This window comes from Columba livia, chromosome 15, assembly GCF_036013475.1.
Source record: "Columba livia isolate bColLiv1 breed racing homer chromosome 15, bColLiv1.pat.W.v2, whole genome shotgun sequence".
Taxonomy (NCBI): domain Eukaryota; kingdom Metazoa; phylum Chordata; class Aves; order Columbiformes; family Columbidae; genus Columba; species Columba livia.
This window is the reverse complement of record NC_088616.1, coordinates 12,721,132-12,734,516: the sequence shown is the minus strand read 5'-3', so window position 1 is coordinate 12,734,516 and position 13,385 is coordinate 12,721,132. Positions and strand designations below refer to the sequence as shown.

The window sequence follows — 13,385 nt, the reverse complement described above, 5'->3', positions numbered from 1 at the left end:
AACCCCACAGCATCTTGTGCTGGGGCTCTACAGCCACCTGGCACCCCCAGCTCCCCACCACACTCAGACACTCTATTTTTCCCATGACCTTTTAGCATCATCTGTGTCTTAAAGACATATGAAATATGGGGTTTTCTCCCACCCCTTGGGTCAGGGTGTGTGTTTTGAGGCTGCTTCCTCTTTCTAGCTTGCCAGGCAGGTGGGGGGACACCATCTAAAGATGCTTTCATTGCTTTTTTATTTTATTTTTTCTTCCTTCTGCTTTTTGAGATGAGCAGATGGAGACGTAGGTAATTCTGCAAAGCTGTAAACAAGCTGAGCTAAGCTATAAATATGGCAGCTTTTGGGACGTGTCCTGCCCAGCCTGCCTGCTCAGATTGGGCCTGAAAAACTGGAGTTTGGTCAACGCCTCTTGCTTTGGAGGAGGGTGATGCTGCAGGGCACAGCAGGGCTTTGGGTGAGGATGGGGACGGGCGACAAACACACCCCTCTGTTGCAGTCTGGCTGGGGGGAGCTGAGCACGGGGAAGCTCAGCGCACGTCCTCAGCTCTCAGCTGGCTGCTTTGGGCTGAGGGCATCACCTAAACCTGGCCAGAGCACCCAGTCTTGGCAGCTGGAGGCTTTCATAGCAAAAGTTCCCATTGCCCGGTGTTTCCCCAACTCAGCAGCCCCCGGCTTGGCAGGATCCTGGGGAGTACTTGCCCACCTGAGATGGAGCCAACACTGGCATAATTGTCACCCTCGGTGGCCATGGGGATGTTACCTGGTGCCGAGCATCCTCCTGCTGACCTGCCTGCATCCGCCAGTGCTGGGACCCAACCCTGGACCCGGGGACCTCTCACTGCCACAGTGATGCTGCAGGAGACAGGAGCCTGACCCCGTGTCACTGCCGCTCGCAGGGTGGTGACGGTGGTGCTGGTGGCCCTCAGCGTGGTCTGGATCCCCATCCTGCAGAGCTCCAGTGGTGGCCAGCTCTACATCTACATCCAGGCTGTCACCAGCTACCTGGCTCCTCCTGTCACCGCTGTCTTCATTCTGGCTGTCTTCTGGCCCCGAGCTAATGAGCAGGTACAACCCTGGGTGGCCCTGGAGATAGCTTGGGTGCCCTGCTCCAGGGACACAGTGGGACTCAGGAGGCTGGGAGGTGATGCTGGAGGGTTTGGGGAGAGGAACCGAGTCTGACTGGTGTTTCTCTGGGGAGCTGGTGGGTCACTGGTGCAAAGAGGAGGAGGAAGCAGGTGCCACTGTGCATGTGCACCAAGTGTGGCATGGCTGACGGGGTGGGCAGGGGACATCCCCTGTGGAGGGGGTGCAAGTTTGGGCCAGGGCTTGACTGGCCAAGGTATGGGTTTCTTTCCCAATGAACAATTTAAATTGGTTATTAGGAACAATTTCTTCCCCAAAGGGCTGTTGGGCATTGGAACAGGCTGCCCAGGGCAGTGCTGGAGTCACCATCCATGGACGGGTTGAGCAGATGCAGAGATGAGGTTCTCAGGGACGTGGGGCAGTGCCAGGGGTGGGTTAACGGTTGGACTTGATGATCCTGAGGGTCTTTTCCCACCAAAAAGATTCTGTGATTCTATAAATGTGCAGCAGCTGCTTGACCCTCTCCCAGGGCTGGCTGGAGGGAGCAGCTCCCTGGGGTGTTTTTCCCCTGCACAGGGTGACGGTTCCGACTCTGGATCTTTCCTTTGCAGGGAGCTTTCTGGGGGCTGATGGTGGGGCTGGTGCTGGGAATGGCCAGGATGGGGCTGGAGCTGGCTCACCCCCCGCCCCGCTGTGGCGTCCCCGACCTGCGTCCCCGCGTTCTGGCTGACATCCACTACCTGCATTTCGCTGTGTTGCTCTGCACCATCACGGGTGCCATCGTGGTGGGGGGCAGCCTGCTGACCCCCCCACCACCCCTGGCCCAGGTGAGCGGGGCACCCAGGACCCTCCACCCCGGCCCCCCTGACTGTGCCCACCCACCGCACCCCCTCAGCCATGGATGTGTGTGTCACTCAGCTGCACCCCAACCTCTGCCAGGGGATCCGTATGGGGGGGTCTGTCCCAGAGGTGTTTTCTCACCAAATCTCTCCCTGGTTTCCAGCTAAAGGATCTCACCTGGTGGACCTTCTCACAGGAGCCGCCCCAACCCTCCGTGGATGGCACATCCCAGGGACCCACTAATGGTGAGTGTGTCCTCGGGGGTGTCTGGCAGGGGACACATCTTCAGTGTCCCCCACTCCCTGCCTGTAATGGGCATCAGGACGGCATGGATACCCTGTGCCTCAGTTTCCCCAGGGCTGTGCCACCTGCCTGGATGTGGCCGGTCCCCATGGCTCCCTGTCCCCCACACTTGCCATCTTTCTGTGCCAGGTTCCTGTCCAGCCACCCCAGGCAGCCAGCAGCCATCAAAGCCTGAGAGACCCCCAGTTGTGACCCTCGGGGACCCCACAGAGCCCCCGTTCTGGGCCCGCGTCTGCACCATCAATGCTGTTATCCTGATGTGTGTCAATATTTTCTGCTATGCCTATTTTGCCTAGGTGGGAAAGGTGCTGGGAGAGGGGCAGAAATGGGGATTTGGGTGATAGTTTTTATTTGTCACATCTGGGACACGGGATGTTTAAATCCACTGGGTGTTCTCAGCGTCACAGACTCTGAATGCATCCCAGGGGGTTGTGAGGTGTGTGTGGGCATTTGTAGGGTCAGTGAGTCCCCAGGAGGGGTCTGGGGAAGGTACTGGGGTGGGCGAATGGGGCTGCAGGGGAAGGAAAACCACAGCGAAGCAGTGAACGTGGTCACAGGACCACTGTGGTGGTGCTGAAAAAGGAGCAGCCACGCTCAAGGGTGTCACTCAAACACGTTTTACTAGCTCTAAATAAAAATATAATATTAAAACAAAAGCCACAATTTGCAGTTATGAACAGCACTGGCAGGACTGAATCTCCCCAGACCAGCCTTGAGCCCCCACACCCCTCTGCAGTGTTACCTGGGGCCTCGCTTCCAGGGTCCAGAGAGGAGCCAAGGTTTGGGGCACAGGTGCTCATCCCCTCCATTGCTGCCACCCTGCTGGGTCACGGCTTCAGATAAGTTTTTATGGCCCCAGTTCAATGCGCTGTGCTCCCACTCCGGAGAGCACCCACAGGCAGAGGCAATGCCTGCCCTGGGACCATTGGGGTCTCCTGCGTCGAGGGCAGCACAGAGAGCCAAGGCTGATGTTTTGGGGTGCCGGGAGCCAGGCAGCCCCTGGATGGAAATCACTCTACCAATGGCACAGCCCACACAGCACCAGGACCACATGCATCGGCAGCCCCAGTGTTGGGACAGTCACCCTTCGTGGGGACAGAGGGACGTGTGGTCTGTGTGTGGGCGCAAAGCAGCTCCGGTGAGTGGGGGCAGCGGGGGCTGTGGTGCTCCCGTCACTTGTGGATGGGGTGGACGTAGTTGCGGGGGAAGAGGCCGATGCGCCCGTAGATCTTCCCCTGCCACCAGTTGGGGTCGGGGCAGTCCAGGACCTCGATGATGTCCCCGCGGAAGAAGGGCAGCTGGGAGCCGTCATGGGCCGAGAAGTCAAACTGTGCTTGCACGAATTTGGGTCTCCTCACCTGGAGGAAAGTCAAGGGCAGGGGTTGGCGGGGGGAGAGGTGCCCCCATCTACTGGCCCCTCTGCACTGGGTCGCACTGCTTGAGTCCCCAGTGTGACAGGGTCATGCCACCACGTAGCAAGGACCAGGGCACAGGGTGAGGGGGTACCTGAGGTGTCTCTTCGAGGATGGGAGATGGGAGCTGGGGAAACGTTCAACGCCACCTTGAAGCACAGCCCCATCGTCTGACACTTACCTCCTGGGTCTGGTCCTCGTCCCGGAGGAAAATCTGCTGCTTTTTGGCGATGGTGGTCGTCCTGTAGAAATCCACCAGCTCATTCAGGGAGTTGAACTTTTCCTCCCAGAGGAAATATTTGCCATTCCTTTCCCTGAGCACCTTGAAGTGCTGGACGTCCTGCCCGTAGCTGCAGGAGGAGAGTAGATGTTACCACGGCTGCAGGATGGGGGCAGCAACCAACCCTCTTCCAGCATCACAAGCAAAGCCCAGGGGCCGCTCACTGATCTGGGGATCTGGAGGGGCTGTGGGGGGTACAGCTGTGCCCACAGGTCCCCCTGCAGCTGTAATGCCATGGCTAGGGGTGACGGTGGCACTGGGGTCACTCCTGACCCTGCTAGCGAGGTAGTGGGTGAACTATCCCCAGCATGCAAGCAGCTGAGACCTGACACAGCTCATCCCACACACAGAGGGAGCTCAGAGCCTGGGACAGTGGAATACCCGTGGGGTCAGGGCTGGCAGAGCACTGGCCACATGCAGGACAGGTGGCTTTGACCAGGAAACAACTATGGGACATCTCTGAGAAAAGTGTGATGAGAGCTGCAGGTCTCAGCTCGGCACATAGGGGAGGAAACTGAATCCTCCCGAATCCCCTGTGACCCCAGGGATCCCCAAGCCACAGGAGGACAGGGCAGGTTGGGATGTCCCTTACCACCCCCTCAGTGTGTACCTGGGGGTGGCAGGTTGGGGTCCCCCCACAATGCAGGGCTGGCGTGAAGACTCTGTGAGGACCCGCTGCTGCCAGGCCCCCAGGCAAGGGCAGGGACCCAGCCACGCTGGTGATGGTGATGCATGGCAGAACACTCCTCCCTTTCATTATGGGCAAGAACCTTCTTAAATGCTTAGAGATTAAGCAGCATGAGAAAGTGCCTGGCTGGCCTGGGGCCAGCTCCTGCCACCCCAGCCCTGGGCAGGGAAGGGGCAGCAGTGGGGTGTGAGCCCTGGGGACAGGTTCTGCCGTTGTACAGCCCAGGGTGCTGATGTCAAAATCATCATCCCTGTGGCATTGGGATGCTGCAGCCCTTCGTCCCTGGGGATGCTCTGGGCACCTTGTTCCTCCAGGCCATGTCTCCCAGGCTGCACTGGCAGCTGGGCCCCAGCCCCAGCGCTACCCACATGGCTGGATTTAGGGGCACCCCAGTGAGGGACCCCGGCAGCGATGCAGACCAGCGGTGCAGGCAGGGTGCGGGCAGGGTGCAGGCAGGAAGTGGTGGGGATGGAGGTGGAGCGTGAGGCTGCGGAAGGGAGGAAGGAGAGGAAGAGGAGCAAAAAAAAGGAAGGAGAGAAAGGAGAGGAAGCGGAGGAAGGCCTTGTGTGAGGCTGTGCCTGGATGTGCCGGGGACGCAGCTCCACAGCCCCCAATCCCTTTGAGGCGGCCGGGGCAGGGAGCTTGTCCCTTCCCCAATTCCATGTTGAGGAGCACACACAAGGGTGGCTTGATGCCTCAGATCCCAAATTGGGGGCTGCAGGGGACCCTTGCTCACCCCACCATCTGTCCATCCATGTCCCATGGCCACTTACTTGACGGAGATGGAGAACTCCCCTGGGCTGCTCTCGCTGTCGCGGATCAGGAAGGCTCCCAGGTGCTGGCGCTGGAGGAGCCGCTCCTCTGCCAGGTGCCGGGAGATCCTGCCCGCGTACCACCTGCCAGGACACCGGGCTCAGCCATGTGACACCCCCCGACACCCCAGGACACCCCGGTGCCACACCCTCACCCCGTGGGATGGAGGTACCAAGAGCCCTGGTGCAGGTGGGAGTGGGATCCCTACTGGGCACTCCACAGGGCTGTGACCCCCCGACAGCGGCTTCTCCCTTCCCCTCCACCCCCAATTTGTCACAGCACTTGGCGGAGATGGGGGGACAGCAGGGTGCTGCAGGTGCTCACGTGTCCCCATGCAGGGTTTGTGCAGCATCACCGACACTGTGACCGCATCCTGTCACCCGGCTCCCCACATCACAGACCTCATCCTCCACTTTGCTGCCTGTCCCCGCACTTGTCCCCACGTCCCATGTACCCCGTGTGGGAACAGCCCTGCCACATGCTATGTGTGGGGGGGGCTGAAGAGCAGAAAACCAGGATGAAACCCTTCCTGCCTGCATTGCTGACAGCTGCCAGAGCGAGGTGGAGGAACAGAATCCCTGTGAATTTGGGAGCCCCCGCCCACAGACACCTTCTGCTGCCTGTTAAAATTGTCCCCTGTATGATCAATCATGGACTTTAGCACAGAGCATCTCCCGGTGCCATCCCCGCGGGTGCTGCAGGGCAGAAGCTGCATCTCGCCCGTCCTGGTTTGTCCACCAACACTGGGGAGGCCACAGGATCTGCCCCAGGCTGCCCTGAGCCCACACATTCCCGCTCCCCAGCCACAGCCCTGAGCAGGTTTTGCGATGGCATTTAAATGTGATTTACCAGGGGATAATGATACATAAAACATAGGTTAAAGCAGGGATGGATTATGCTGGGCTTTAATAACATGGTAATAGGATTGTGCCTAATGCAGTCGTAATCCCATAACGCTTTGTTGTTCCCCAATTATCATTTATTTAGCGGGCAACCCGGTGTGAGGGTTGAATTTCTGAGTGTTGGGGGGACATGGGCACGTTGCTGCCTCCTGTCTCCCCTGTCAGTGTTGGCAATGGCAGAGTGACCCAACAGGCAGACCCCATGGCTCTGTGACTCGGTTTCCCCACATGTGGGAACTACCCTGGCTTGTGGCAGACCTTTGGGCACTGGGACACACCATTGGGATTGCTGCCTGGGTGGTGGGAGAGGGCATCCTGGTGCCAGTGGGTGCTACCAGAGTGGGGCTGCGAATCCCCCATCCCCATGGGATGGCACTTACGGGTGTGGCTTGACCTTGATGTAATTTTTGGGGATGAAGCCCTCGCGGCCATACAGCTCAGCCTTGTACCAGTTCTGGTCATCTTCCATGTTGAGGATCTAAGGCAGGAGAGGAGCAGGGAGGTGTCAGCCCAGCCACTGTCCCCATGGGAGAGTGGACAAGCGGGATCCCCACCGCTGCCCCAGACCCCACGTTCCCCACTGAAACCTGGGGAAAAGTGGGCTTTGACAAAGGTGACGTGGTTTTGGGGGGACCTGTACAGAGCTTGGCTCACGGTTGGTCTGGCTCACCATGGTTTCTGGGGAGTGCCCAGCGGTGCCCCAAACCCCTGGCCAGAGAAGGGGGTAAAATCTGTCACTGGAGGAACTGGGGTGGCAGCCAGCCCCCTGTGTCCCCCCGGGGTGGTGACAGCTGGGTTCTGCATGGGAGGACATGCCCCATTGCGAGCAAGGGGTGCTGACACCCGCTTCCGCGTGGCACTGTTTTCCAGCCTCCCCCGCAGGGGCCCGGCACAGCTGTGCAAACAGGATCTGAAACCCCGCGGCACAGCACCGCGGAAAACACGCCGGGGAGGCAGGGACAGGCACGATAGCAGGTTTGGGGCCCTGAGTTACAGCCAGGCTGTGTCCTTGGCCTCCCCGGGGCTGGGTTCATCTGCGGGGGGCTCCTGGGTGCTCGGGGTCCAGGAGGAGCTACCAGCATCTCGGCATCAGCCCTGCAGGGAAGGACGAGTAGCCAGGCAGAGTGGCAGGGAGCGGGTGCCCTTGTCCCAACCGCAGGGCCACAGTGCCCTGGGGGTGTGTTGAGGGATGTTTTGAGCCCCCTTGAAGCTCTTTGGGATGCTAGGTTGGCATCTGAGAGCCCGTCCCAATGCCAGCACCTGGGTGGGCACATGGTCCCTGCAGCCCCCCAGTGCCGCTGAGGGGCAAGGAAAACATGTCCCAGCCCTCGGGGGCTGCCACAGGGCACAGCTGGTGGCACCAATGGCCAGGGAGGCCACGTGCCTTGTCCCAGGTGGGACTTCTTCAGAGGTGTGGTTGGTGGCACAGACAAGTGGTGCCCACCACTGCTGGGGGTGCTGCTCCACACCCCGAAAACCTCAGGGATGGCTCCTTAAACCACACAGAAAGCCCCAAAGAGGCAACAAAGCCACATGCGATGAAGGCGCCAGTGTCACCCCATTCCATGTGCCCGCTCTGTCCCCCAAATCAGCAGCACCCACCCCCCATGGCTCGTGACCCCTCTGCTCCCCATACCTTTAGGGTGTCCCCTTTCTGAAAGGGCAGCTCGTCTTTCTCCGTCGCCTGGAAGTTGTACAGAGCCACCGACTCCATGGCGCCGGCTGTCACTGGGCGGTGGTTAGGGTCCCAGGGGGGCCACCGTGCCAGGGTGGGGGACTGCCTGGGGCTTGCTGCCCCGCAGTGTGGGGCTGTGGGGTACGGGATGAGCGCAGCGTGGTGGTGACGGTGGCAGGAAGCCGTGCTGATGTCAGTGCTGCCGGGACGAAACGGTGAGCACCACACGATCGGGCACAGCTTCCCAGATGTGCTGGGAGGTGGGAGGGGGAGCTGCGTTAGCCCACCCAGATGCGAGGGGCTCCAACTGTAAAAGGACCCCAAAGTGTTGGCTGGGGTGGGACATGGGCAGCGGTGTTGGGCAGCTGTGGGGTTTTGAGAGGAAAGAGGATGGTGATGGGCTGGTTGAGGATGTGGGCAAAGCCTGAAGAGCACGGCTCATGGGCCGGGAGTGCTGATGGGGACTCTGAGGGTTTGTAAGGGCTGAGCTGCCAGCACAGCCTTTGAAAGGTGGCTCGGTGGGAATAGTTGTTTTCGCAGAAAAAAGATTATGGAGGGTGGGATGGGCAGAGGCACAGAGGGGCAGGGTGGAGGCAAACACCTGCTTGACAGGACGAGGGGTGATGGTTTTAAACTAAAGGGGAGGGGAGATTCAGGCCAGACATGAGGAAGGAATTCTGTACACTGAGGTGGTGAGAACCTGGCCCAGGTTGGCCAGAGAGGTGGTGGATGAACCATCCCTGGAGACATCCCGGGCAAGGCTGGATGGGGCTCTGAGCAACCTGAGCTGGTGAAGATGTCCCTGCTCATGGCAGGGGGGGCACTGGGGGAGCTTTGAAGGTCCCTTCAACCCAAACTATTCTATGATTCTACAGTTCTTTGGAAATTGGACCAAACCCATGTGCCAGGTCCCACGTCTGAACAGCGAAGTTTCAGTACAGTTGTTTTTGGCTTTCTGGATTGTGGCCTTTGGGAGCTGATGTTTTCCAACTTGGTTTTGTAGGGCTAGGGGGAAAAAAAATCCCTTTTAGACTTCCTGCACCTCTCATGGGCATCCAGCACTGAGTCCACAGGGCTCACATGCGGGGTGTCATTCCCAATGGGGAAGTCTGCGATGCTGCGCAGGGCCTCTGGGGGACACCGGCTTGGTGATTCGCCTCCTTCAAACCTTAACTCACTTCCCAAGTGCATCTGAAAAGCAAACATCATATAACACCCACCTGAAGCCTTTTTTGGGGACTTGGTACCTTTGGGAAGTGGAGAGGGATGTGTAGGGTGGCCCTGGGTGTCCCCTGACCCAGTGAGGCCCTGGTCCCCGACAGTTATCCCCAGCAGGTCCCAGGGGAAGTGGAAATTCTGGGAATGCTGGGGATGGCAGGAGAGGCCGTGGGAAGAGGCTCGGTATGCACACGCTTGTCACGAGGAGGACGGGACTCAGTGGATCTCCACAGTTCAGTGAGACCCAGGGGATGGGACTGAGGCAGGAAGACACTATCTTGGGATGAGCATCCTCTGTAGCCCTGGAGAGACATGGAACTGGGTGTTCCCTGGAGAAACTGGCCCCAGCAGAGCTGCTGCTCCAACTCTGCTGCTGGCCAAGGGCCTGATCCTGTCCTAGTATCTACCAGCACAAATTGGATGATGCTGAGCCCTGGAGCCATGCACGGTGTCAAGCTGCCCTGTGTGCAGAGGAGCGGGGCACAGCACAGTGGGTGACAGAGGGGTCCCAAAGACTTGGCGCAGTGGCCAGATTGAGGACCGGAGCAGGATTGGGTCCTGCCAGCAGGTGGCAGCAGCGTCCAGGGGGACACTGAGGACACTGGGGACAGTGCCACATGTCCCTGCTCTAATGCTCTAAAGAAGCCGGCAGCCCCTTTGGCATCCTTGTTCAGCCACCTCCCGCATCACATCTTGTTCCTTGTCCTCCCTTCCCTTGCCTGGCTCCTGCCTGCTGTCCCTGCCCAGGGGCTGGGTCTCTTCTGCTTCATCCCCTGGGATAATCCTTCCATCTGCTCACGAGCAACCCCAAATCTGCCCCATCCCACACTCAGGGGAGCCCCCAGAAGCAGAAGGGTCCCCCGTGGTGCCCGGCTGACAGCCATGGGGCTGTGCTGCAGAGCTCTGCAAGGCTCAGCCTGAAAGCCAAGGACTGACTAACCACCAGCCTGAGACATCCAAGACGCATCAAAACAAGTTTGTTTTTTAATTCTTTTTCCTCTTATCTTCCCTCTTGTGCCTTGTCAAGTAGCCATATTTCATACAGCTCATGCTGTACCGGAGCAGGGAAGAGCCTGTCCCCACAGTGCCAGCAATGAGCGGTGGGTGCAGAGCCAGTGCCTGGTGTGGTACAATCCTGGCAGAGTCTGTACCCCCATTGCTGTGTTCTGCATGGCCCTGGTGTTCAAAGGGATCCTGAAGATGCCCCATGGTCACCTCGGTTGGGTATAGCAAGGTGCTTGGGGCTGCAAGCTGTGAACATCAGCCGGCTTGCAAGGGAGTCCCAAGGGCCATGGAGGTGCAGTGGCTCAGCCAAGGGTGCCCAGTGGGTGGGAGGGAGCCAAACCAGGGAGCCCACCCTGCGCCGGTGACACCATCAGCCCACACTGCTGCTCTTTCCACACAGAGTTTTGTATCCCCAAGGACAGGCAGAGGAAAGTGCAGCCGGCTCTGGCATCACCCTTTCCCCTCGGATGCTGGGAGCCACCTCCCGGGTTGCCCAATCTGCCGAGCCTGTTTCATCAACATCCTGTGTTTACCTGGCTGCACAATCCCCAGCAGCGAGGGAGGAAGGAGGAAGAGGAGGGAGGGGAGCCTCTTCCCCTTCCGCTGCTGGCCCGGGGAGCTTTGTTAAAGAGGCGATTCTGGGCTCCTCTCTGGCTGCTTCCTTCTGTAGCTCCTTGCAGTGCCGTGGCCCAAGGTGCAATTTTGGGAGGGGGACGGGAGAGGAGGGGGTGTCTCAAGCCTGGCTTTGTGGGGCTGTGCGCCTGGCCTGGATGGTGGCAGGGCTGGATAATGGGAGCTGGCTCCTGCTGCAGCCCCCTGTGCGCACAGGGGCTTTGCTCTGGCCAGTGAGCAGGGACAGGGACAGATTCTGCCCCATCACACATCAGCACAGAGAGCCCAACACATGCCGTGCTGCCCCTTGCAAAAAGAAATTCAGGGCAAAACACCGTCCCAAGAGAGCCATAGAGAAAAGGGCTGGTGTGACACTACGGGCATCTCTCCTCAGAAGAAAACCCCACAGCCTGTTCCCCTCCCACTCTCTCTGTCTCCGGTAGCGGAGAGCTGCCCACCAAGCCAAGAAGTGTGTCACGGGCTGGCTGCCATGGCCGTGACGCTGTCCTCACACCCACGCACACAAGCCTGAGCACCGGGTGTGGGGCAACTCCTCTTGCCTCACCGGGAAGGCAGCCCTGGTGCTGCCAGCTCAGCACTGCTGGGGATGGAGCTCACAACTCTGGTGTGTTTGGCTGGGGATAGAGTCAGAAAGATGAGGTGATGGGGAGGAAGAGGGACAGACGATCAGGTGATGGAGGGAGGAGAATGGGTCATCCATCCCACCGGCCACCAGCTGCCCCCCAGCAAGACCTTGGAGACCAGAATAAACATCCTACACTGGGCAGGGTGGGAACATTGGCCCCAGGCTGCTTGTTGGGACACAACTACTACCCCAGGCTGTCCCCAGTGCTGGGACATGGAGAGCGAGGTGACAGGGAGGTGACCCCAACAGCAGGGCTGGCCACCCTGGGGATGGTTGCAGGGATTCAGCCCAATTTTAAGCTCACGCCTAGGATGCTGCACATGGATAGAGCCAGGCTCAGGGGTCAGCAGCTGGCACTGCTGATGCACACACCGTTTACAGGTGTCACATCACCCATTGCTGCCTATGTGTCTGGGGACCGGTACCGACCCACACCCGGGGCACAGGATGCGATGGGGATCCTCCGTCTCTGGAGGAAGCAGGTGCCCCACTGAGCCCCCACACCAAGAGGAAACAACGTCTTAGGGTAGAAAATGTCATATCAGTGGCAGTAAACAGGAGTTCAGAGGCAGCACTTTCCTGCTGGAGCAGAGGCCATGTCAGTAATTCCTGAGCATTGGACTTGTCCTTGTGTGTAACCATACTTCTCTGTAAAGAACAGCCTGGATCGAGGAGCTTGTGTCACTGTTTACATCCTGGTGTAATAAGTACAGAGAGAGCATGGTCAATCGTGGGAGGATCAGGCCCCTCTGAACCTCTTGTCATCCCACAGGACCCATAGAAAAACATTTCCAGGAGGGGTAGCCAGCAGATCTAGAACCAGTTTGCCATGCTTGCTCAAACGGGGCTTCAAGATACCCTTTGAGGCATTGGTGGCCTCCAGCCATGGAGCTGCACCTCCTTGGGCTCAATACAGGTGTTTGGGGCTGATATTAGGGTTTCTGGGCTAATAAATCAGAACAGGTCACTCTTGCCCCTGGTGCAGGTGGGATGGGAAGTGGTACTGTGCTTCGAGCTCCCTGGGGGAAACCTGAAGGCAGGAAGCTGGTGATAGGACCTCATGTGGGCCTGATGACAGATCTGGAAAAGGACTGAAAAGCTTGAAGTCTCAGGTGTGGAATTCAACCCCAAAGCTGCAGGAAAGGGTCATGGAGGAGGTAGGTCATCCCAAAGAGTCTCCTCAAGACGGGTCCAGCCTTGGATGGCAGCTGGGACCAGCCTCCTGGGAAAGGGCCAAACACGGTTTTGGTGAGGAGACAAAACACAACAAGCAGCAGCCTTAGGGGCACCAATGTGGAAGATGTCCTGTGAGGTTCCCAGGTCTCGGTTCTGGGCTGATGGACATGACTGGTGCTGGTGCATGGCTCCAGGGACAGGCGTTGCCTCTGTTTTGGTTCAGGGACACAGCTGTGATGGAGACTCAGGTGAGCATCATTTACAGAGATGTTAACTGTTAATGAGTTAATCATCAGGGCCAGCAACAGCTGAGGGCTATTCAGCTCCTTGAGCCCTATAAAAGGTAAATGGAAGGCAGAAGCTGGGCTGTAGATGATGAGGAGGGTGTGTTTTCTGTTGTGTCTTTGAGATGATCCTGAGATCCTGTTCTTCTCTGGGATGGTTCCTCTTGGCAGCCTGGGACACCCCAAGAGCAGGAGCCGGACTGTTCCTCTGTCTGTAAGATGCGGTTTCCCTGTGTGTGACCTGGAGAGGACTGAGTTATGCAGCTCTACCTTGATCATCTTGTGTGTTCCATGGCTGGGCTGTGCTGGTCCTTGGGCTCTGTTCTGGGACCTTACTGTGATTACCAATGGGTCTTGGGTTAACTGTGAGATCTGCTGGGTGCTTTTAAGGAAGTCAACCCAGGCTCTGCTTTAAGCTGCGTGAGCAAAGTTATCATAGAATAGT

At 58.7% G+C, this 13,385-nt stretch overlaps 2 protein-coding genes across 2 annotated transcripts in view; one reads left to right on the top strand and one right to left on the bottom strand.

The window, feature by feature from the left end:
* The window catches only part of SLC5A10 (solute carrier family 5 member 10), a 40,632-nt gene extending 37,747 nt beyond the window's left edge, over positions 1–2,885 (top strand). Inside the window, exons 12-15 of the mRNA XM_065031316.1 lie at positions 900–1,068; positions 1,698–1,913; positions 2,090–2,171; positions 2,359–2,885. Coding sequence (XP_064887388.1) covers positions 900–1,068; positions 1,698–1,913; positions 2,090–2,171; positions 2,359–2,525 — 634 coding nt within the window. The 3' untranslated portion in view covers positions 2,526–2,885. The remainder of the gene's footprint in view (positions 1–899; positions 1,069–1,697; positions 1,914–2,089; positions 2,172–2,358) is intronic.
* On the bottom strand, positions 2,825–8,343 carry GRAP (GRB2 related adaptor protein). The gene is made up of 5 exons (XM_005504461.4): positions 7,961–8,343; positions 6,705–6,802; positions 5,383–5,505; positions 3,823–3,991; positions 2,825–3,587 (listed from the first exon to the last, which is right to left on the bottom strand). The coding sequence occupies exons 1-5, from the start codon at positions 8,036–8,038 to the stop codon at positions 3,402–3,404; spliced, it is 654 nt and encodes a 217-aa protein (XP_005504518.1). The 5' UTR covers positions 8,039–8,343; the 3' UTR covers positions 2,825–3,401.
* Between the last annotated feature and the right edge of the window lie 5,042 nt (positions 8,344–13,385).